This window comes from Rhinatrema bivittatum, chromosome 8 (assembly GCF_901001135.1).
Source record: "Rhinatrema bivittatum chromosome 8, aRhiBiv1.1, whole genome shotgun sequence".
Lineage (NCBI taxonomy): Eukaryota > Metazoa > Chordata > Amphibia > Gymnophiona > Rhinatrematidae > Rhinatrema > Rhinatrema bivittatum.
In genome coordinates, this window is record NC_042622.1 from 178,620,156 (window position 1) to 178,645,728 (window position 25,573).

General features: G+C 47.5%; 1 protein-coding gene across 2 annotated transcripts; it reads left to right on the top strand.

The window, feature by feature from the left end:
• The first annotated feature begins 693 nt into the window (after positions 1-693).
• Positions 694-24,846, top strand: ZNHIT3 (zinc finger HIT-type containing 3). Of its 2 annotated transcripts, XM_029613782.1 has the most exons (5): positions 694-851; positions 1,522-1,553; positions 10,896-10,988; positions 23,553-23,633; positions 24,175-24,846. In XM_029613782.1, the coding sequence occupies exons 1-5, from the start codon at positions 784-786 to the stop codon at positions 24,363-24,365; spliced, it is 465 nt and encodes a 154-aa protein (XP_029469642.1). In that variant the 5' UTR covers positions 694-783; the 3' UTR covers positions 24,366-24,846. The 2 variants fall into 2 exon arrangements, with proteins under 2 accessions (XP_029469642.1, XP_029469641.1); XM_029613781.1 differs by lacking the exons at positions 694-851; positions 1,522-1,553; positions 10,896-10,988 and adding an exon at positions 22,371-22,706.
• Positions 24,847-25,573: the final 727 nt, after the last annotated feature.

Sequence of the window (25,573 nt, forward strand, 5' to 3'; positions counted from 1 at the left end):
AATCGGTAACTGCTTACACGTTTTAGCAACTTATTATATCCGCGGTGCACGCATGTTATTCTTCAACCGCTACCTAATCGTTTTGAGTTTTTACTTTATTTTTCCTGGGAATTTTAATGTTATAACAACAACAACAAAAATCTGTGGAGAAATGGCTTTGTTATAACTCACAGGAGAAAAATCATTTTACCTCTTATTTATTTTTTGTTATAACATTTGTACTCCAGGAAGTATAAAATAAAAATGCCTGTGTGCTTCTGGTAGTCCTAAAGCAAGCAGTTATAATGAACTGCAACCTTGCTTTCTTAACTGATGAACAGGACAGTGAATCCTATTACATAAAATCACCTACAGTTGTCCCAAAAATCATACAGCTATACCAATATTGATTCCTTTAATGACAACTTGTCTGTGCCATCATTGAGACACCGAAGTCTGGGTGTTCTTCTACATGCCGATAGCACATGCATGTGAAGTTGCTTTGTTTTTTGTTTTTTTTTTTGCGTGGGGAAGCTGGAAGCGCATGTGAACCACTGCCCTCATGTTCCCGTTACAGCCGCAGTCCCCGCACCCCCCTGCCCTCTGCCTCTGCAGAGGTAGCCCCCGGCCAGGAAGGCGAGCGGCCGCTCGGCGATGGATTGTAAAGGCTCGCGAGGATCGATTAATCGAGCCTGGGTCTGGCGGAAGCGGGCGCAGCTTCGTTCCCTCCCACGTGGGCAGCACCGGAGGTGACTCGTCCCCGGTCTCCGCTCGCTGAGGGAAGGTGGTCGAGGTCCTGCCGCCATGCAGAAGTGCTGCGTGTGCGCCGACGCCTCCCCCAAGTACCGTTGCCCGCCGTGCCGGCTCCGCTAGTGAGTAGCGAGGGTGGAAATCAGCCACTAATAATAATGATGATAAGACGAATGTCTTATGTCCCCGGGATCGGGTGTATATTCGGGATGACTGTTACGTGAAAGCGGGGATTAAATCTGAGGCACGTGAATGAATAGGAGGGATTCAGTCACCGGCAGGAGGAGCTTCGGGATGCAGGGCAAGTCCCGGCTTCTAATGAGTTGAGTGATATGGTTTCATATATAGTGTTTGCTAGTTCTTTGGATCTCTCTAGTTTGGTTGTGAGTCGCTTTCTTTTATCTTTTTCCAACCACTTGCTGGTATCGAGGGAAGGAGAAACTCCCTATGTGCAGGCCCTGTATAACGGTGTACTGCCGTGCTGTAGTGTACACCAACCAGATATCACCATAAAATAGCAAATTCCAGAGCAATATGATGGAGGTGGATTTTAGGCACTGCTTAAATTGGCAGCAAAACAGATCCTCTGACTTTTGGGGTTTTATGACGTCTCCAAAATGTACTAAAACACATGGATACCACTAAAGAGTGAATAAGTAACTGAAAGCTATGGTAGTATCCTTATCCTAACAATGCTTGGCTCTTTCAGAAAATTGCAGATTTCCTATGCATGCCTGGTACCTAATTAGAATTATTGCTGTTCTTTTCTGATCATGCTGTTATTTGTTGCAGTTGCTCTCTCCAGTGCTACAAGAAACATAAAGGTAAGGCAAGGCAATTAATATTTTTTGGCATTCACATAGCCCTCCTAAAACAAATCACAGAGAAACCATTACGTTGATTTTCCTTAGGACCATCCACCGTGATATTGGTAGAAAAATATGTGCACATATATTGGACAGGTGTTAACACAAGTTTGAAACTTGGGAACAGTTGCACCAATTGTCAAGGCTTCAATCAAGATATAAAATGGGGGCATATAATATGAAAAGGGTATCATACTTGTCCCAAAGCACTCTATAAAATCAAAAGAATGTTCTCCATTTCTGTCTGAAGCCAGTTGTTTTCTAAAAATATTTTTATTTGGTGATTGAAGTATATGCATATTGAGAACGTGGATCCTTTGATGAAGGCATAGAAGATGCTGAAATGGCTGCTTTCTGGGTGATGCTTGTAGGTTACTCATTTTCTTTACTTGCTTTTGACTTGGTGTTTATAAAATAATTTTGAGAAATTTTGTGTGAGAATCAAGGATTGTATTAAGAGTATGTAATTCCAAATTTCATGATTAGCATCCGATTGATGAACTGAAGAGTAGCAAATCACCTGGACCGGATGGCAAACAGTCAGGGTTCTTAAGAAATTCAAATATGAAATTTCAAACCTATTATAAGTAGTAATTAATCATCGGCTCAGAGTGCTGTGGCCGCAAAAAGGAAAAAGAAAAAACCCACGGGCCTGATCCCAAGATGGTGCCAGGCAGCAAACCTTGCGGAGAACCAAGGACGACTGAGGTCGCGATCACGGCGATCGAGGATGTGATCAGAGTGGCCCTCGACGAAAAATTAGCCGGTATTGCCACCCAACTCACTGAGGTACGTGCTGCCCTTAACAAACTGACCCCGAGGCTCGATCAGCGCACTAGAAGACGCAGTGTCAGCATATGCCCGTTCCGCGGAGACGCTTGGCAAGGCCATTAAAGACCTGGCAGACAAACTGGATGACTTAGAAAACCGGGTGAGACGCTCCAACTTACGCTTTCTAGGCTTCCCCGAGTCGGTTGAGGAGAAGGACCTGGCTACCCTATTAGAAACATGGCTGCCTGAGGCGCTTGACCTCCCGAGTATGCAGGGGAAACTGGCTGTGGAACGGGCTCACAGGCTAGGGGCCAAGCGAGATTTGGAGACGCAACCCCGCTTAGTGATCGCAAAACTGCTAAATTATACGCAGAAAAATGCAATCTGGAGAGCATATTGTGGCAAACAAGATCTAAGCTACCTCAACCATAAAATCAGGATTTTTCAAGATTATTCTGTGCGAGTATCGGAGCAGCGACGAAGTTTCTCATGAGTCTGCACTCAATACTACTCCAAGCAGATAAAATTTTCATTGCAGTACCCTGCCACACTAAACATTTGGCATCAGAATGCTCAGCACATGTTTACTACCCCCGAATCAGCCCAAGCCTTTCTGGACACCTTACAGGTTTGAAGGACTGACTCTGATGAAGGTGGGGAGGCACCACAGTGCAAAGCAGTGGACATTGTTCTATGGTAGTAATTATTATACTATAGTTTGTATGCCCGCAGATATGGATCTTTTGGAAAGGACAGAGGACTTTATCCTTGAAGTATGACCTTCTAGCACCGGACATGACTACGACCCACCTAGGCTTCACAAAGACATCCCATTTGAGAGGATACGGACCCCAAGTGGGACACATTCCTGCACTTGGGACCCAGATACAGCGATTATGGAAGGAAGACATCAGGAATGCTGACTCCCATGCAACTACCCTGGGGTGGGCGTACCCTGTGGACATAACGGGGCCTGGCACTCGAGCACAGGAATCGTGACCCCATTACCCCCAAGCGGAGGTTTTATTTAGGGACTAGGGCAGGGATGCAATCGTTTCTCTCTTTCTGTTCCAGGAAATCCGATGTCTGTATATTCTATGGTGCTGGTATACTTATAATATTGCTTTTCATCCCATCTTGGTGTGTAACTCATCCCAAATTTCTGGGAGCAGCTGGGGAGTGGGAAGGGGGGAAGCTAGGCTGGGAGCTTCCCCTCCTAGTGATTTTCGTACTCGCTACATAGACCCCTTCACTAACGGGTAATGTCTAAACTCATATCTTGGACTGTAAACGGCTTGGGAACCCCAGTGAAGAGAGAGAAAGTATTGTCCCACCTCAAACGCTTACATGCTGATGTAGCGTGCATCCAGGAAACACACCTCACGGACCTTGAGAGTAAAAAGCTCCACAGGGAATGGGTAGGCACCTGCGTGTATGCTGCGGTGCTCCACCGGAAAGGGGGGTAGCAATATTAATTAACAAATCCACTAACCTACAAGTCTCAAAAACTATTCCTGACCCTGAGGGTCGTTTTTATTATACTACTAGGAGTATGGAATAACAAACCAATAGCCATATGCAATGTTTATGCTCCAAACGAATACACCCACGCGTTTTTTGTGAATTTGAGCTATTTACGTCACATACACACCCAAGGTACGCTTTGTCTTAGGGGACCTCAACTGTGTCCATGATACTTTTCTAGGTAAAAGCCCCCCTCAATTGCAAACTTCTGGAAAGCGGACAAAAGGAGTAGCCTATCTCTGCCATCAATTAGACCTCCTGGATGTGTGGCACACACTCCACCCCAATGAACGGGATTACACTCGCATCTCGAGATCCCATAGCACGATGTCACGTATCGATTATATTTTAACCTCCCACGAACATTTTTTTGAAGTGGCTTCCGCGACCATTGAAACCCAAGTTTTATACCTGATCACACCCCAATCTCCATACTAATAAGTTCCCAGACACCCCCTCACAAAGTCCGCCTTTGGCGATTTCCAGGTTTTCTCAAAGATGATGCCCATTTTCAAACTTTTCTGAAAAATAACCAACATGCAGATACGCCTCACCTCTTCTGGGACGCCGGAAAGGCGGTAATCAGAGGGGAAATTATAGCATATGTCCACTCTCATAATAAACAGCTAAACAAGAGCATTCTGCACTTAGAGACAATGCTCCAACAAGCGAAGGGGGGGGCACTGATACAGCAAAATTCCAACAGTAATAGAACAGAGTTCTATAGTGTGCTGGGTCGATTGAACACTCTTCTGGATACCAGAGCCCAATCTTATTTACAGAAAGGACAACAAAACCTGTTTAAATTTGGAAATAAACCAAGCCGCTTGTTAGCGGAGCAGCTACAAAAGTAAAAAATATGCAAGAGGCGTGGTCATTGTTAAAAAATACCATTCTAGAAGCATAGTCCAGAAGCACAGTCCACACACTAAGAAAGGTGGAAAGAAGGCAAAACGATTACCGGCATGGTTAAAAGGGGAGGTGAAAGAAGCTATTTTAGCCAAAAGATCTTCATTCAAAAATTGGAAGAAGGATCCAACAGAAAAAAATAGGATAATACATAAACATTGGCAAATTAAATGTAAGACATTGATAAGACAGGCTAAGAGAGAATTTGAAAAGAAGTTGGCCGTAGAGGCAAAAACTCACAGTAAAAACTTTTTTAAATATATCCGAAGCAGAAAGCCTGTGAGGGAGTCAATTGGACCATTAGATGATCGAGGGGTTAAAGGGGCACTTAGAGAAGATAAGGCCATCGCAGAAAGATTAAATTATTTCTTTGCTTCGGTGTTTACTGAAGAGGATGTTGGGGAGATACCCGTATCAGAGAGAGTTTTCATGGGCAATGATTCAGATGGACTGAATCAAATCACGGTGAACCTAGAAGATGTGGTAGACCTGATTGACAAACTGAAGAGTAGTAAATCACCTGGACCGGATGGTATACACCCCAGAGTTCTGAAAGAACTAAAAAATGAAATTTCAGACCTATTAGTAAAAATTTGTAACCTATCATTAAAATCATCCATTGTACCTGAAGACTGGAGGATAGCTAATGTAACCCCAATATTTAAAAAGGGCTCCAGGGGCGATCTGGGAAACTACAGACCGGTTAGCCTGACTTCAATGCCAGGAAAAATAGTGGAAAGTGTTAAACATCAAAATCACAGAACATATAGAAAGACATGGTTTAATGGAACAAAGTCAGCATGGCTTTATCCAAGGCAAGTCTTGCCTCACAAATCTGCTTCACTTTTTTGAAGGGGTTAATAAACATGTGGATAAAGGTGAGCCGATAGATAGATGTAGTATACTTGGATTTTCAGAAGGCGTTTGACAAAGTTCCTCATGTGAGGCTTCTAGGAAAAGTAAAAAGTCATGGGATAGGTGGTGATGTCCTTTCGTGGATTGCAAACTGGCTAAAAGACAGGAAACAGAGAGTAGGATTAAATGGACAATTTTCTCAGTGGAAGGGAGTGGGCAGTGGAGTGCCTCAGGGATCTGTATTGGGACCTTACTTTTCAATATATTTATAAATGATCTGGAAAGAAATACGACAAGTGAGATAATCAAATTTGCAGATGACGCAATTGTTCAGAGTAGTTAAAATCGCAAGCAGATTGTGATAAATTGCAGGAAGACCTTGTAAGACTGGAAAATTGGGCCTCCAAATGGCAGATGAAATTTAATGTGGATAAGTGCAAGGTGATGCATGTAGGGAAAAATAACCCATGCTATAGTTACACAATGTTAGGTTCCATATTAGGTGCTACAACCCAATAAAGAGATCTAGGCGTCATAGTGGATAACACATTGAAGTCGTCGGTTCAGTGTGCTGCGGCAGTCAAAAAAGCAAACAGAATGTTGGGAATTATTAGAAAGGGAATGGTGAATAAAACAGAAAATGTCATAATGCCTCTGTATCGCTTCATGGTGAGTCCGCACCTTGAATACTGTGTGCAATTCTGGTCGCCGCATCTCAAAAAAGATATAATTGCGATGGAGAAGGTACAGAGAAGGGCTACCAAAATGATAAGGGGAATGGAACAGCTCCCCTATGAGGAAAGACTAAAGAGGTTAGGACTTTTCAGCTTGGAGAAGAGACGGCTGAGGGGGGATATGATAGATGTGTTTAAAATCATGAGAGGTCTAGAACTGGTAGATGTGAATTGGTTATTTACTCTTTCAGATACTAGAAAGACTAGGGGGCACTCCATGAAGTTAGCATGTGGCACATTTAAAACTAATTGGAGAAAGTTCTTTTTTACTCAACGCACAATTAAACTCTGGAATTTGTTGCCAGAGGATGTGGTTAGTTCAGTTAGTATAGCTGTGTTTAAAAAAGGATTGGATAAGTTCTTGGAGGAGAAGTCCATTACCTGCTATTAATTAAGTTGACTTAGGAAATAGCAACGGTAACATGGAATAGACTTAGTTTTTGGGTACTTGCCAGGTTCTTATGGTCTGGATTGGCCACTGTTGGAAACAGGATGCTGGGCTTGATGGACCCTTGGTCTAACCCAGTATGGCATGTTCTTAGAGTACAGTGGCCGAAGTCTTTTATTGCCCATCTGAAAACTCACTCGGGGGGGATTATATCTAACGAAACTGAGATAAGTGAAGTCTTTTGACAATTTTACACTACTCTTTATATACCTGACTCATCGGGGGGACATGTAGAGGAGGAGTTTTTCTTTCTGGATCTGGCTCGCCCTACGCTTTCGGCCTCACAACTCACCTTTTTGAACCGGCCGATCCAGACATATGAGATTTCGCAAGTCATCTCAGCTACTCTCTTATGATTTTTATAAAATATTTCTCCAGCACATCAGTACAGCATTGACAAATTATTTCATGGATGGACTAACACAACAATGTTTCCCTGCCCCCTTCAATGAGGCCCACATCATAGTTCTCCCCAAACCGGGCAAGGACCTCTCGAGCCCTTCATCGTGTAGGCCTATTTCGTTGCTTAACTGCGACCTCAAAATTTTAGCAAAGGCTCTTGCTGAACGTCCTCCTCCCACACCTGATTTCTCCCCACCAAGCGGGCTTTGTCCGGGGACGTAAGCCTAATGCAAATATTATTAAACTGCTTACTGCCATGAATATTTGCCAACACCAAGACATCCCGGCTTTGGCTATTGGATTCGACTCGGAGAAGGCCTTCGACCGTGTAGCATGGCCTTATCTTTTTTCGGTCTTGCAAAGGTTTGGTATCCGAGGCGACTTCCTCCAATACATTTCCCTATTATACGATAACCCAACATAGCGCATATTAGCTAACAGTTGTCTATCAGGAGAGGTCAAGATCCAAAGGGGTGTCTGGCAAGGGTGTCCCTTGTCCCCCTTATTATATATACTGTCCCTAGACCCCTTCTGTGGAAAATTGATGCAAAAGACAGGAAACGGATTAAATGGTCTGTTTTCACAGTGGAAAAGGGTAAACAGTGGAGTGCCTCAGGGATCCATACTTGGACCAGTGCTTTTCAATATATTTATAAATTATCTGGAAAGGGGGGTAATCAAAGTTGCACACAACTCAAAATTATTCAGAATAGTTAAATCACAAGCTTATTGTGATACAGTACATTACAGGAGGACCTTGTGAGACTGAAATACTGGGCTTCCAAATGGCAGATGAAATTTAATGTGGACAAGTGCGAGGTGATGGTGATAGAGAAGAATAACCCTTGCTGTAATTACACAGTCGGGCTGATGCAGTATCATGCAGATAAAAAAACGTGCATACAAAATGGATGCACCTTGTTTGAATGCGTACACATTCACCTCTCCTGGGCACTTGATGCAATATGCAAATGAGCTGCCGCGCTAAAAGCAACGCACAATGGATAATTTGTGCATCCCCTAGCGCTCTGCAACAGGCACCCAGGAGAAGTGGCTGTGTGGCCATAACAGCCTAGCCAGAGCTCCCTCCCCACCCCCTGGCAGGTCTGTTTCTGATTGGTCCTTTTCACTTACATGTGACAGTGAATGGCCTAATCTGCAGTAAGTGAAGCAGTGAATAAATTAATATTAAGTGCCCTGTGTGTGCAGGTTACCAAAATGAACGCTCAATTTATGAGGGTCCGTTTTATCCTGCAGCAGCTAATTCACTGGTACAATACGCACGCACAATATACATGGCCCTGAGTTTGTATATTGTGGTTGTATATTGTGTACCCCCACTTTTTTTTTTTTTTGTTTACGTCAAGTCTTTTTTTTTTCTTTTTTGCATGATGCTACTTTCTGTGGTTGGTGATGATACTAAGCAGGAGGAACCACAGAAAAGCAGCCTTTTTGAGTCCTTAATGCACGGGAAGACTTTACACGTGCTCCAGGCAAGCGTAAAATTTGATGGGTTAAAAAATGCACCTGGGGCACATGGGGATGTTTTGCATCACATGGCCTCTTCTACATGGAATTTATATGGGATGAGCGCTATTAGCTATGCGCGAGTTTGGACGCACGTTTTGTACGTGCCGATCCCCTTATTGCATCAGGGTTTTTGGATGCTCGTCCAAGCGCTTGTTAAAACTGTGTGCTAGGCTCAGCATTGGGTTAGTTTCCATATTAGGAGTTACGATCCAGGGTAAAGATCTGGGTGTCATGGTGAACAATACATTGAAATTGTCGGCTCAGTGTGCTGCAGCGGTTGAAAAAGCAAACGGAATGTTAGGAATTATTAGGAAGGGAACGGTTAATAAAATGGAGGATGTCATAATGCCTCTGTGTCACTCCAAGGTGAAACTGCACCTTGAATAACTGGTTCAGTTCCAGTTCCTGCATTTAAAAAAAAAATACAGTTGCACTGGAGAAAGGCAACCAAAATGATAAAGGGGAGGGAAAGGCTAAAGAAGTCAGGGCTGTTCAGCTTGGGGTAGAGATGGCTGAGGGAGGATATGATAGAATATAAGAACATGAAAGGGCTTGAATGGGTAAATGTGAATTGGTTATTCTTCTTTCAGATGATTAAAAAACTAGGATGCACTTCATGAAGTGGCACAATTCAAACAAATTGGAGAAAATTTTTTTTCACTGAACGCACAATTAAGCTCTGGAATTCATTGCCAGAGGATGTGGTTAAGGCAGATGGTATAGCTGGATTTAAAAAAAAAAGTTTGGATAAGCTCCAGGAGGAGAAGTCCATAAACTATTAGTCAATAGTTTAGGTAATAGCCACTGCTTAATACTGACATTAGTAGCATGGGATCTGTTTAATGTTTGGGTGCTTGCCAGGTTCTTGTGGCCTGGATTGGCCACTGTTGGAAACAGGATGCTGGGCTTGAGGGACCCTTGGTCTGACCCAGCATGGCAAATTCTTATGTTCTTAGAATGGAGGAGTAGCCTAGTGGATAGAGCAGCAAGCCAGAGTTCAAATCCCGCTGCCGTTTTCTTGTGACCTTGGGCAAGTCACTTCACCCTCTATTGCCTTAGGTGGAAGCTTACATTGTGAGTCCCCTGGCGATGGAAATATGTTCAATACCTGAACGTAATCTACTTTTACGTGCCTGAAAAGCGGAATATAAAATAAGATACTGTATAACACTTTGAGGTGAGTGTGATACCCTTATAATGCGTGCTGACTTTGCTATCACATTGAATGATCCTCTCTGAGTTTTCCTCTATTTTTGGTGGGGCAATAGGGGAGGTTTCTCCATTTCTTTTTCTTTGATTTGCTTTACATTATGACAAATTATGTACAGGTGCAGTGAGCTCCTGTTCCATAAATTTATAAACTAAGTGGGTACTGGAGGCAATGGTAGAGAAGGTGACTTGCCCAATAGCAGAAGCAGAGTTTACACCATGATCTCGAGGTTCCTATTCATTATTCTAACCCAGGGATAGGCAAATCCAGTCCTCGAGCGTTGCAAGGCGGTCAGGTTTTCAAGATATGTACACTGAATATCCACGGCATCTCATGAGTATTTGGCGTGGATATCCAGAAAGCCCAATCGGCTTGCTGCACTCAAGGATTGGAGTTGCCTAACCCTGTGCTAACCATTAGGTCCCCTAGCTTTGTTTTCCTTGTTTCGTTGTATTTATTTTATTTCATTATTTGTTGTAAGCTCCAGGTGATGACTGAGACAGCTAAATATCGACCAGGAGTCGAGCCTCTTTCTAGAACAAGGGGGTCGTGGTATTAGGGTGAAAGGGAGGGTTAGGCTCAGGAGTAATGTTGGGAAATATTTCTTTACAGACAGGGTGCTGGATGCATGGAACAGCCTCCCGGGGGAAGTGGTGGGGACAAAAACAGTCTCTGAATTCAAGAAAGTACCGGATAAATACAGGGAAGGTATCTGAGGGGGTGATGGGAATTGTAATGCTAAATTAGTTGGGCGGATAGGCCATAGGGTCTCTTTCTGCCTATGTAAAATAAGTACAAGGCATAACAAAATGAGTGGTCTCGGGCCTTGGTGTAATAGAGGGGTGACTGCCATTACTTGTGCAGTATTGTTGGGTAGGTTCCCTGCTTATATAAATCTTATGTTTTGAATGTAATAGAAGGATGCCTACCTAAAGTGGAGCACGTTCATGGGACTACAGCTTCAGGATTCCCCCCTGCTCTCAGTGCTGTTGGACCGCTGACAGATGGAGGTACATTCTTTCTCACGCGTTGTCGCTGCTTCCTTGATTTACCTTTCTTTGATGTTGGACATGATGCGATGCCTCTAGCGGAGAAGAGCAGCACTGGATCCAGCCGCAGGTTTTAAATTGCTTAATCAGTAGGTAGAAGGAAACCCTCCTTCAGAATCCATCCTCTTCCTTCTCTCCGATTTTTTTTAATTTTTTTTTTTTTTTTTTTTGCTACTCAATTGATCTCCCACCAGTGCTGTTATGAACATGTAAATTCCTCTTCTTGAGTCACTATGTTGCATCCCCACCCACTTCCGCATACAACAGGTCATGGTGCTGCTGCTGCTCCCGTACAACTGCCTTCCCTCTGCAGGTCTTCATTATCTCTCCTATCTCGCCCTACATCTCCCTCCTCCTGACCTCCATTCTTCAGGAAAGCTGCTCTTATCTGCACCCTTCTCCCACCTTTGCCGGGCCCTCCTTTCTCAGGTCGCTTTTAAACCATATACCCTGCCTCTTCCCACTCGAAGCCTTGCCCATTTACATCATGTCCAATGTAGTAACTAACTTTTCTGAAACTTCCCTCTGGTCTTGTTTGTGCGCCTTGATTGGATGGGCCCTGCTCCGTGAAGCTCAGACTCTCTTCTATGCATCTGCACAGCAGCGCGAATGTCTTAATAGCACTCTAGAAGTAAGTAGCAGCAGAACACAAGTTTTAAAAACTCTTAGAAGCACCTCCAATTTAATCACTCTCTCCATTAGTCCAGGGAGATGGAGGTGCTAAACTGGTGAATTTCCTCAAGCCCTCGGCTACATCCAGTGTATGAACAGCAGCAGATATAGCTGAGTTTTAAAGGGTTGGGGGTGTGTGAGACTATCTTTGGAAATATCTAAGCTCACTTGACACCTGCTGTGCAAAACTATTTTATACACTGTAACTTTTTACTTCGCTGTTAATATTTTTTAAAGGATTGTTCATAAGAGAGAAGACTTTAGATTTAGAGTAGAAGGTAGGACTAAAAGATCACAATCAAGAAATAATTACATTGATATTGTCTGGTAGATAATGCACCCTACTGTGTTTCAGTAATCATTTCCTAGCAGGTAGGCAGATGGACTCAGGACCAGTGGGTTATGTGCTCCCCTGCTAGCAGATAGAGATGGAATCAGATTTCAAAGCTGACGTCACCCTAGACATACCCCTTGCAAAGGTTGTGTCCTCCCGGGCCTGGACATCCTGGCGGTAGTACCTGGAGGTGTGTATGGAGGACCATGTTGCTGTGCGACAGCATCTTGGTTTCCACCCAGGACACTGCTTGTGCCCTTGTTGAATGGGCCTTGACTTGCAGAGGTGGGGGCTTCCCTGCCTCCAGGTAGGCTGCCTTATTACACGCGAGGCAGCTTCCTCCTGTTTCTTCCCGCTGTGAAGGACGAATATGTGGTCAGTCTTTTGTACAGATTCCCATCTTTCCAGGTATCGGACTAGGAGTCTGCCGACGTTTAGATGGCGAAGAAGTCGTGAGTCTTCAGAGATAGGGAAGGACCCACAAAGCAGGACAGGAAGTGGTCTAGAAAAGCCACGAATGTGAAAAAAACCAAAACAAGACCATAGCCTTGGAACAGATTTTTATTCAATTGGATATGATCAGCCCAGTCTTCAGAGTCCTTATATACGTCTGGAGATGGCAGCAAGATGGTTTGGTTTAGATGAAATTGAGAAACCACTTTCGGTAGGAAGGAGGGGACAGTGCGTAGCTGTATGGCTCCCGGTGTGAACGTGCGGAACGGTTCCCGACAGGGTAGCGGTTGAAGCTCGGAGATGCGCTGGGCTGAACATATTGCCACTAGGAATGCAGTCTTCAATGTCAGGAGCCGTAGGGGACAGGCTGCATGTTGGTCTGCTAGGAAGTCTAGTACTAGATTGAAATTCCATAGGGGCACCGGCCACTTTAATGGTGGTCGATTTGTTTGACCCCTCTCAGGAAGCAGTAAACATCTGGATGGGTTGATAGACTGATGCTGTCCACGTTGGCTCTGAAGCAGGCCAGCGTAGCCACCTGAACCTTGAGGGAGTTGAGAGACAACCCCTTGTTCAAGCCGTCCTGCAGAAATTCCAGGCTCATGGGGATTTTGACTGTCCAAGGGAGGATCGGCGGTCCTTGCAGCAGGCTTCGAATACTCTCCATATTCGTATGTAAGCTAGTGAGGTGGAGAACTTGCGTGCTCGAAGCAAGGAGTCAATCACTGCCTTAGAGTATCCACTTTTCTTCAGGCGAGTCCTCTCAAGGGCCACACCATAAGAGAGAATCGGTCCTTGCTGGAGAAAGGTCCCTGTGTGGAGGTAGGCACAGAGGGTCCCCGCAAGAAGTCTTTGCATGTCTGCATACCATGGCCTTCTTGGCCAGTCCGGGGCCACTAGAAGTACTAGGCCCCTGTGATGTTCTTTCTTGCGGATGATCCTGCCCAGTAGTGGTCAAGGGGGAAAGGCGTACAGCAAGTTTTCCTGGGGCCAGGTCTGGATGAGGGCGTCGATTCCCCAGGATTTTGGTTCTCGTCTGCAGCTGAAGAACTTGGGCATTGGACCGGGTTGCCAGTAGAACCATGGCTGGGGTTCCCCAGCGGTTTACTATCAACTGGAAGGCTGTGGTCAACAGCGTCCATTCCCCTGGGTCTAGGCTCTCTCTGCTGAGGTAGTCCGCAGAGACGTTGTCTTTTCCCACGATGTGGGAGACTGAGATCGCTTGCAGGTTTATTTCCGCCCACACCATGAGGGGGTCTATCTCCAGGGACACCTGTTGGCTTCTGGTTCCTCCCTGGCAGTTGATGTAGGCAACTGTAGTGGCGTTGTCCGACATGACTGACAGATTCGCCCCGGAGTCTGTGGCCGAATCGTAGACAGGCTAGTCTGACTGCTCGGGCTTCCAGTCTGTTTATGTTCCATCCTGCCTCTTCCTTGTCCTGTTGTCCCTGGGCCGTCAGTTCCTGACAGTGAGCTCCCCACCCTCAGAGGCTCGCATCCGTGGTGAGCAAGATCCAGTTCGGTGGGGATAGTTTTACGCCCTTGCTCAAATCGTCTTCCTGTAGCCACCATTGCAGCTGGGTCTGAACCTCTGCTGGTAGCTGGAGGTGAATGGAGTAGTTCTGGGATATCTGGTTCCATCGTGACAGTAGTGAATGTTATAGTGGGCACATGTGGGCCCTTGCCCGTGGAATGACTTCCAGGGTTGATGTCATGAGACCGAGGACTTGGAGGTAGTCCCATACCTTAGGGTGAGCATAGTTCAACAGTTTTCACAGCTGACCCATCAGTTTCCTTCTCCTTGGAGGGGGAACGACAACCTTGTCCTGCTTGGTGTGGAACCGGACTCCCAGGTACTCTAGCGATTGGGAGAGCTGCAGGCAGCTCTTTGCTGTGTTGACGACTCACCTGAGATTTTGCAGCAGATTCTTGACTCTGGTGGTTGCCTGGTGACTCCCCTGGAGATTTTGCCCTGATCAGCCAATCGTCCAGGTAAGGAGATATGAAGATTCCTTCTTTCCTCAGAGTTGCTGCCACTACCACCATGATTTTGGTGAAGGTCTGAGGGGTGGTAGCTAGTCCAAAGGGTAGCGCCTGGAACTGGTAATGATGGTCCAGTATCGCAAAGCGTAGGAAGCGCTGATGGTCGTGATGGACCGGGCTGTGGAGCTAGGCTTCGGATAGATCCAGTGATGTCAGGAATTCTCCCGGCTGTACTGCCCTTATGACTGAGCATAGGGTTTCCATGCGGAAGTGTGGTACCCTCAGGTAGCCATTGACTGTCTTGAGGTCCAGGATGGGCCGGAATAGTGACCAGTATTTTGTTGGTGCGTGGGCACCAGGGTTATCGCCTTTAGGCTGAGTAGTCTTGCCAGTGTGGTTTCCACTGCCATCCTCTGAGTGGGCGTGGCATGGTGATCTCACAAATTTGTCTGGAGGGATGCTGTAGAAGTCCAGATAGTATCCCTCTCGAATGATGGTTAGGACCCACTTGTCAGACGTTATTTTGACCCATCTTTGGTAGAATAGGGTAAGTCTGCCCCCTATGACGTCTTCCTGTGGATGGGTCTGCTGATTCTCATTGTGGGGTGTGCCGGGGCCTGTACCTGAGCCTGCTCCCCTCTTATTGTGTCTGTTCCGAAAGGATTGAGCCCTGCCTGTGGGGCGAGGTGCTTGGTAGTGTGTGTTCTTGTACGGTCAAAAGCGCTGAGCTCCTCTGCCCTTGGTTCTTTGGGGGGAGGAGCACTGATTTCTTTTGTTCCTGTCCTCTGGTAGACGAGGTACTGGAGATTCACCCCATTTGTTGGCTAGCTTCTCCAATTCACTTCCGAACAAGAGATATCCTTTAAAGGGCATCCTCGTGAGGTTCGCTTTTGATGTCGCGTCAGCTGACCAAATTCGTAGCCATAGATGTCTTCTGGCTGCCACTGCCGAGGCGACATTCCTGGCTGAGGTGCGCACTAGGTCTGAGGTCGCATCCATGAAGAAGGATGCCGCAGGTTTCATAGTCTCACCGGGCGTGGTTGCGTCTCTGGAGAGGAGCAAGCAAGAACGTGCCACCAGGGCACAACAGGAAGCAATCTTAAGAGTAATTACCGCTATGTCAAAGGACTGTATAAGGATGGATTCCAGTCGTCTGTCCTGTGCATCCTTTAGTGCCACTCCTCCCTTGACGGGAATGGTCATGCGCTTGGAGGTTGTGCAGACCATGGCGTCCACCTTTGGGAACTGCAGAATTTCCTTAGCCTTGGGTTCCAGGGGATATAGGGCTTCTAGGGCCCATCCTCCTTTGAAGCTGGCTTCTGGGGCATTCCATTCCAGGTCAATCAGTTGCCGTACGGCTTGCAACATTGGAAAATAACATGAAGCCCGACGGAGGGAGACCAAGATGGGGTTTATCTTTGGTTCCGCTGTGGTGTCTGTGCCTGGAATATCCAGCGTCTTCAGGGTCTGGGACAGGAGAGCTGGTAACTCATCTTTGGAGAAGAATCGCAGCATGGTTTGGTATGGTTTCATCCCTGGGGGGATTTCTCCTTCCTCCAGGGAGTCAGCCTCGTCCTCAGAGGTGTCTGTATCCCCGGGTAGGGAGGCTCTTGCTTAGGAAGGGCATGTCTCTATGGGCCCGAGAGGTGCTTGGAATATCTTGCGCTTCTGGTGGCAACTGGGACTGAGTCACAGCTGGTACTGAGTGCGCCTGGACAAAGGTTTGTAGTCCTTTGAAGAATTCCACCCAGGAAAAAGTCCCAGAGTCCATGTTGATTCCAGGCGGCGTTATAGTGGAGGCCCCGTGGTGCCTTCCTGTGTAGGTGCCGAGATGGAGATACAGAGGTCCGGGGTACTATCCTTAGTGGATCCAGATCCCTCTACTGGCTGTGAGGGACTTTGCTTTGGTTCCCCCTGAGCCTCTTCGCACTGTTGGCATAGGGAGGCCACTTCAGGTTGCGCAGCTCTCAGGTGGGAGGCCAGGCAGAGGGTTGGGCCCTTGGCCTTCTTGGCAGGCGCTGCCATGGTTTGTGATTGTGAGGAGCTTCAAAACTCATCTGTGCGCGTAGGAGTGCGCACCGGGAGGCTTGGTTGTGTGCCGAAGATGTGCGCGCAGGCTACTACTTTGTGCGTCTGACTGAGATGTGCGCACGGGCCGTTTATGCAGGCTGCTATGCGCCCAGAACCGTTATGCACATCACTGTGTGCACGGCCCAGATGTGCACGCTGCTCAGTTGAGCGGACAATGCGGTGGTCAAGGGGGGGAATGGCGCCAATGACCACGCAGACAAGATGATGACCCCCCTGGAGGGTCTCCACATGTGTGGACCCTCGCACTGGATAGAGGTCTAGCCCAGACTGGGCTGCTCAACCCGATTTAACAGACGCCGGACGGGACAATCTGTGCAGCTATTCGAGCCTCGGAGACCGGAGACTTAAGAGGAGAGGTTTCTACCTTACCTGGTCTTGGCGTTTCCCGGTCTCGGGCCGGGCGGTCTCCAGCTGTGGGGGGAGAGGGAATTACCTTCACTGCTGCGCTCGATTCTGCTCCCGCTGCCTCTCAGCCACTCTAGGGCTAAGTCCACGTCGAGAGCCGGCTACTGGACAGAGGGTTGCCTCTGAGGGATCTCGGAAATCACCTCAAGAATTCTCAACTGGGGGAGGGACCCTTAGGTATCACTGCAGGAGAGTGGGGCTTGTCTTCTAGACGTAAGTTTTCTTTCTTCTTTTTGGTTTAAAATAGCTAACACTATTCTAGTGTGTGTAGTGTCCCTATTTGCTTATGAGACAGAGAAATACTGAAGAGCTGAGCTTCCTGCACAGGTATATGTAGGCTGTCAGCTTTGAAATCTGACTCAGTCTCCCATCTGCTATCAGGCATGTACTATACCCATTGGTCCTGAGTCCATCTGGCTACACGCTAGGAAAGAGTGCTTTTTTTTTTTTTATCAAGTGCTGCTGAATTGGCGTTAATTCATCCACCAACAACAAAATCATCTCATTCCACTCCTCTCAATCTATAATGGATGGAGAAAACTCAACCTGCTCGAGAACATCCATTATCCTACTCCTCACTTCCTCTATATTCATCGTATCCCTACATAAAAATGCTTGACTTTTATATAACTCCTCCTTTCCTGAAATTAAACATGAATTTTTATTATTTTGTGATCCAACCAGGGTACTGTTTGTATAGAAAAATTGGTTCTTACCTGCTAATTTTTGTTCCTGTAGTACCACAGATCAGTCCAGACTGCTGGGTTATGCCTCCCTTCCAGCAGATGGAATCAGAGAAAAAACTGAAAGGCACGCCCCTGATAACCCAGTGTGCCACCTGCGATCCTTCAGAATAATCAATATCAAAGCAGAATGAAAACAATTTAACAGCCAATGACTAGACCAAAAGAACTTACAATAATTGGTCCCAACTTGTTCAACTATGTACATGCAAGGAGTAGATATTCTTCCATTTCTCATTCGTTATCATATATATGAAACTGTGCGTAGTCTTCAAACACCTTGTCCTCCAAATCCCCTGTGTAGGAAGATAAGTAAAGAAATCAAACGGACTTACCAGAACACCTGTGCGGGCGTCTGGACTGATCCGTGGTTCTACAGGAACGAAAATTAGCAGGTAAGAACCAATTTTCCTTTCCCTGTACGTACCCGGATCAGTCCAGACTGCTGGGACGTACCCAAGCCGCCTTAACTGGGGTGGGACCCGGAAAGTCCCGCTCAAAGCACTCCACTACCAAAACAATTGACATCTGGAGCTCGGACTTCCAAACGGTAATGCCTAGCAAAGGTGTGTAGCCGTTTGGCAAATCTCCTGAGAAGAAACACATTGGCTCTCAGCCCAAGATGCTGCCTGAGATCTGATCGAATGAGCTTTAAGACCATCCGGTACTTGTCGACCTTTACATATGTATGCCAATGCAATAGATTCCTTTAACCATTGGGCAATAGTGGCCTTGGACGCATTCTGTTCCTTCTTAGGGCCACTCCATAAAGACAAAAAGATGGTCAGATAACCGAAAGGCATTAGTCACTTCCAAGTACCTAAGAAGTACCCGACGGACATCCAATTTTCTCAAATCTTGACCCTGAGGAGAATCTCTATCCAAATCCGAAAAAGCCAGAAACTCGACAGACTGATTCATATGAAAAGCCGATACCACCTTCGGTAGAAAGGAAGGCACCGTCCGAAGCGAAACTCCCGAGTCTGAAATCCACAAGAATGGCTCCCGGCAGGACAACGCTTGAATCTCTGATATCCGCCTGGCCGAACAGATAGCCACGAGAAACACCACTTTGAGCGTCAGATCCTTCAATGTAGCCCACTTGAGAGGCTCAAAAGGCATACCGCACAGTGCCCAGAGAACCAGATTCAAACTCCACAAAGGGCATGCTTGGCCCCCTTCAGAAAGCATGCTACATCCGGATGCCCTGCAAGGGGAGCACCGTCAACTTTACCTCGTAAGCAGCCCAAGGCCGCCACCTGAACACAAAGCGAACTGTACGCCAAACCTTTCTTCAAGCCTTCCTGTAAGAACGCGAGAATGTGCACCACCGTGGCCCTACGCGGGGACACTTTCAACTCGCTGCACCAGGAATCAAAAACCTTCCAAACCCTTACCTAAGTAAGCGAAGTGGAGGTCTTTCGTGTGTGGAGCAGCAGAGTAGAAATCACTGCATCTGGATACCCTTTTTTCCTCAGCTGTCTCATCTCATAAGCCGATCTGCCTGATCGAAAAATACTGGACCCTGACTAAGAAGATTCGGAAGGTAACTGAGCCGCAATGGTCCATCTACCGCCAAGTTGGTCAGGTCTGCAAACCATGGCCTCTGTGGCCATTCTGGCACTACGAAAATTACCGACCCCTGGTGAAACTATCCGCCTCAGGACCTTGCCCACCAGTGGCCAAGGAGGAAACATAGAGAAGTAAGTCGCGGGGCCATGGAAGGACCAGGGCATCTACCCCTTCCGCTCCATGCTCCCTCCTGCAACTGAAGAACCGGGCTGTCTTCACGTTCAATCGTGTTGCCATCAAGTCGAGATGGGGCACTCCCCACCTCCGGGTCAATAGATGCATCCCCTCCTCGGACAGCTCCCACTCTCAGCGGTCTAGCCGCTGATAACTGAGAGTCTGCTTGGACATTGTCCACCCCGGCTATGTGAGACGCCGCCAGACAAACCAGATTGCGTTCCGCCCAGACCATGAGCTTGTCCGCTTCGGCAGCCACCGGTCGACACTTTGTTCCCCCTTGTCGGTTGATTACGCCTCAGTAGTGGCATTGTCTGAGAGGACCCTTACCGACTGATGGCGGAGGAGGGGAAGGAAGCTGCGCAATGCTAGATGAACCGCTCTGGTTTCTAAACGATTGATGGACCACTTTGACTCCTGAGTTGACCATGGTCCTTGGGCCGATCGCGACTGACAAACTGCCCCCCAACCGGAGAGACTGGCATCCGTTGTCACAATCAGCCACTGGGGATTCTCCAAGTCCATCCCTAGCTGTAAGTGCTCTGGGACCAACCACCATTTGCGACTGCTCCTGGCCGGATCCAGGAGAGGTAAGCGGAGGTGGAATTCTTCGGAATTGGGATCCCAGCGGGAAAGCAATGCCCTCTGCAAAGGTATCATATGAGCGAATGCCCAGGGCACCAACTCCAGAGTAGAAGCCTTAGAACCAAGAACCTCTAAGTAATCCCACACCCTGGGCAAGGGGGAGGGCCAACAGATGGTGAACCTGAGTCATGAGCTTGGCCATTCTCTCCACGGGGAGGAAATCCTTGCCCACCCCTGTGTCAAAACGGGCTCCCAGGAAATCCAACACTTGAGAAGGAACCAGTTGACTCTTGGAGAAATTGACAACCCAGCCAAGCGACTAAAGACTAAGCAACGACGACTGAACTGCCTGTCTGCAAAGGTGTTCCAATTTTGCCCGAATCAGCCAGTCGTACAAATAGGGATGAACTAGAATCCCCTCTCACTGAAGAGACGCTGCTACCACCACCATTACCTTGGTGAACATGCTTGGCGCTGGCGCTGGACAGAACGGAAGCGCTTGAAACTGGTAATGCTTGCCCAGTTCCACGAACCATAGAAATCTTTGATGATGTTCCTGAATGCAGATATACCTCCTTCAGATTTAAAGAGGCCAAAAATTCGCCTTTATATACTGCCGCAATGACAGATCTGTTTCCATGCAAAAACATAGAACTCTAAGCGCCCTGTTGACTTTCTTCAAGTCCAGAATCGGACGGAAGGAGCCCTCTTCCTTGGGGACTACGAAGTAAATGGAATATCTGCTGGTCCTGCACTCGCCCGGCAGGACTGGGACGATCGCTCCCAGATCCTTCAAACGACACAGGGTCTGGAGCACCACCTGCTGTTTTGCCCAAGACCCGCAAGGAGACACCAAGAAAAGATCCCCCAGTGGGCGAGCAAAATCTAAAGCGGAACCGCGATCTATAATATTTAAGACCCATTGATCCGACGTGATTTTGACCCATTCCTCTCGACAGAGGGAGAGATGAACCCCAATCACCGGAATGGAGGAATGGGCCGGCGCACCTTCATTGGGAAGATTTGTTGGCGGAGAATCCTTGGGAAGCTCCGTCCCGGGAAGGCCGTCTGCCCCGAAAGCAACAGGCCCAAACCTGTGACCTAGACGGCGCTATCGAGGAGGAAACAACGGGGCCCTACTAGACCGAAAATGTTGGCCCCGGAAACAGCCCCTAAAGGAACTGAAGGGGCAAGTAGACTTGGGTCTATCCTCTGGTAATTTGTAAACCTTGTTATCCCCCAAGTCCTTAAGATTTTCCAGATCATCTCCGAATAAGAGCTTGCCCTTGAACGGGAAAGATCCCAGCTGAGACGACGTCAGCCGACCAATTGTGCAGCCAAAGCAATCTCCTCACTGAAACAGTGGATGACATGTGCGAGGAGGTTCCCAGATCATACAGGGCATCCGCTGTATAAGCAACCACTGCTTCCATCCAGTCCGCCTGTTCAGCCTCTGCCGGAGGAAGTTACTGAGCTGTAAGCAGCTGCTGTAGCCATCTAAGGGTGGCTCTCTGCATGAGACTACTGCAGACAGCTGCCCTAACGCGAAGTGCCGACACCTCAAATATCTGCTTAAGAACAACCTCGAGTTTCCTGTCCTGTATATCCTTGAGGGCAGCACCCCCTGTTACCGGAATCATGGTGCGCTTGGTGATGGCCGATACGGCCGCATCCACTTTAGGAACCTTAAGGAGTTCCAAGAACTCATCCGGGAGCGGGTAAAGTTTCTCCTTGGCCCTACTAATGCGAAGAGGGGCTTCCGGGGCGTCCCATTCCCGAGTCATGAGCTGTAAAAGGCTCGGGTGAAAAGGAAAAGTCCTAGGAGAGGCGTGAAGACCGGACAACACAGGATCCCCCTGAGGAGGATCCGCCACAGACTGCGGAGCTGGAATATCAAGCTCAGTGAGCACATGCGGTATCAGAGGATCCAGCTCGTCTCCTCTGAACAGCCAGAGCACCCGCGGATCATCCCCCTCAACTGGAGCGGAATTATCCACGGGGTCAGGCGGAGGCGGAGGTGGCGCTGCCCCTGCAGCAGGGACTGGCCATGGTAGCCGAGCCCTGAGCGCCTCCTGATTGTCCGCGGGCCTGGGTATCTTTGTTGGAGGAGGTTGTTGCCAAAGCAAGTCAGCCTCTGCCTCCATATAAGCCTTATGTAACAGCACAAATTGTGATGAAAAGGGGTGCTGTCTCTTTAAGGCCCCCCCCCCCCCCCCGCAGGCAAAGGAGGAGAAGGTGGGAGTGGAGGAGGCAGAGGCTCGCATGCCGGATCGAGGGGGTTTCAGGGCTTAAGTTAGGTGGCGGCGGAAAATCTCCTCCCCTGGAGCCCTGTGCATCATCGGGGTGTGAGTCACCCAAAATGGCCGCCGTTCCTGCGCTTTGCGGGGATGGGACTGGCCGTTGAGAGCGATCCTGCACACTTCTGCAAACCCCTCGCAGCCGCAGGAGAGATAATCTTTTGCCTTCCAGAGGAAAATGTGAAGGGCCTTCTCCCCCGGGGATGCAGCGTGAGCACAAGCCGTCACTTGAGAGTCGCGCTGCCGGCTCCCCACAAGCCGAGCACTGCGATCCCCACGGCATGGCAAGTACAGCCACGAAACAAAAGTCAGCTGAGTAGAAAATCCACTCCTTCTGGAGACCCGGGAAACAAGCAGGCTTACTCGATAGGTTTGGTTTTTTTGTTTTTAAACAGAGCTTGTGGGCTCAGAGGAATTGAAATGTCTCTGGAATGTAGGGGGGAGGGACTGGCTCATCGGTAAATCCCCCCTACTCACCGTGCTGTAACTAACTCTCCAGGTATTCAAGCTGCAAGACTCAAGGTCCAGCTGTGCCTGCTTAAACTGGCCCCTTCTTTCTGTCTTTTTTTTTTTTTTTTTGGAGGAATCTGTACTCCACTAAAATTTTTTTTTTTTTTTTTTAAAGTTACTTACTACCCAGTTGATCTGGTCATTAGCACACCAGGGTGTAAAAACCCTCTCGATTAAATAAGAATCAAGAAATTTGAAAGATCAGGATCGCAGGTTATACTATCCTTCATCTGCTGGAGTCAGAGAAATACTGGAGGATCGCAGGTGGCACACTGGGTTATCAGGGGGTGCCTTTCAGTTTTTTCTGTGTCTCCATCTACTGGAAGGGAGGCATAACCCAGCAGTCTGGACTGATCCGGGTACGTACAGGGAACTAGATATTTCCTTGGTCATACTTAATCGCTTTATTACAAATAAAAACTAGTTCTATGATGTGACCTGTTCTGTGCGCTGAATCCCTAAACATCTGCTGCCAACCCTTTGGGCCAGGCATGGAGTCTGTGGTGGTGCAGGCTGCTGCCGGTACCTCAGGGAGTGGACGTTGCTGGCAGCATGGAATCTTAATAAAGAAAACCCCACAGACTGATAGCTATACTTTGTCACAGCAACATAACAGCCCCACTTATACTATCTATTTATACATAACTTGTTGCAGTTAGTGTGTGTTCCACCGCTAAACCAAGCTTGTCTATTCTGCTTTCCCTAGGTAAATCTTGGGCTACGGCTGATATTCTCGATGAAGATGAGGAACTGGATAAAGTCCCTGATCAGAAACTTAAACTCTTAGGTAAGTTAGGTGAATAAGGAGGCAGGATTTGGCAGTAGTGTGTAATTGTAAGATTAGACAAAAAAAAATCAGCAACAAATTACCTCCAAAAAATAAAATATGTACACACTCATGACAAGCACAGGGTCTAAGGAAGATGGGTATTCATTTTCTTCCCTCGTTATAGAATCGTTAGCTGCACCTACAGGCTTGGCATTGAATCTGTTTTCTGCATCCATATATCAGCTATGGATTTTTTTTTTTAATTCAGTTTCTCACCTTTCCAAACCCAGATGTGCAAGATGATAAAATCAGGTACAGTTGGCATTACCCTCAGTCCCAGAGCGATTACAATCTAAGTACGTGACTTACTAAGGCTTTTCTCCCATGCTGCGTCTGAGGCACTGGAAAGTGAAAAGTCTTGCCCAAGGTCGCATGGAGCATCAGTGGGAGATGAAGCCTGGGCTTCCCTGGTTCGCAAGCAGCCATGTTTACTGTTTCCATCCTCATGTGATTGATCGGTGGAGAGAGACAAATGTCATGTCTTGTTTCTCTTTTGTAGGTGAATCAGAACAGCTAAAAGATTTACTTCTGAACCCACACCTCAGGCAGTTGCTTTTAACTGTAGACCAGGCAGAGGAAAAAGAGGCCATCCTGAAAGCCTACATGCAAGAGCCCTTGTTTGCAGAATTTGCTGACCAGTGCTTGCACATTGTTGAGCCTCCGGCAAAAGAAAACATTTGTCCAGAATGAGGTGGGCCACAAACAGAGGCAGAGGGGGAGTGGTCACCTCTGCATTCTGTCGTGCTGCGTCACCGCATGGGAGACAGGGCCCACTGCCTTTGCCTTGACGAGAAAGACCGACTGCCCTGCCATGGGTGGATGAGAAGGTAGTCTAGGGTGGCTTTGTGTTTCCTGGTTCTTGAGGATCAGGCCTTGGGGCTCAGTTCAGGTAAACTAGTGTAAATTCAAGTTGAGCCCCCTTCAGAGCAACTGGAGCAAAATTTATCAAATATTCATTTTGGATGTCCTGGAACCCTGAGCCATGGCTGGATTTAACTGGAGTTTGTGGTTTAATCTGCAGCTCCCAAAGGATGCAGAGTGCAATACCCTGTTTAATTTGTATTTGGAAATAGGAGGGTACTCATAGCTAGTGACATATCTGGTGGGGGTTTTTTAAGTATCTGTCCTTCCAATGAAAATAATAAAATGATTACTTTCTTATTATATGCAGCACCAGTATGGAAATTATTTTATTTATTATTTTTTATATACCGATATTCGATCTGAGATATCAGATCAGTTTACATTCACGTACTGTAGGTATTTCCCTATCCCCAGAGGGCTTACAATCTAAGGTTTCTTAGCGTGTAGCAGATGGACTCAGGACCAATGGGTATAGTGTACTCCTGTTAGCAGTTGGAGATGGATCAGATTTCAATCTGACGTCAGCCCCTAGTACATATACCCCTGCAGGAAGTGCAGCTCTTCAGTATTTTCTGTCTCCACAGCAGTTAGGGACTATCTGCACGCTCTCGCAGCGTTTGAACCAAATTTTAAAGGAGAAACCTACCTGAAGACGAGCCCCGCTCTCCTGCGGTGATACCCTCGGGTCCCTCCCCCAGTTGAGATTCCCAAGGTGATTTCCGTGGTCCCTCGGAGGTGAGCCTCGGTCCGGCGGCCGAATCGCGGCAAGGACCTAGCCCCCATTCCTTGGGCTTGGCTGAGAGGCGACAGTGAAGGTATTTGCCCTCTCCCCCCGCAGCCGCAGACCGCCCGGAACGAAACCGGGAAGCGCCGAAGACAAGGTAAGGTAGAAATCTTCTGTTTGAATCCGGTCTCCGAGGATTGAGGAGGAGCACAGGTCACCGATCGGAACTAGTGCCACTGAGTTGATCCGCCCTAGCAGGGCCAGGCCCCGGCTATTTCCAAGGGTCTACCCACGTGGAGACCCTCCGAGG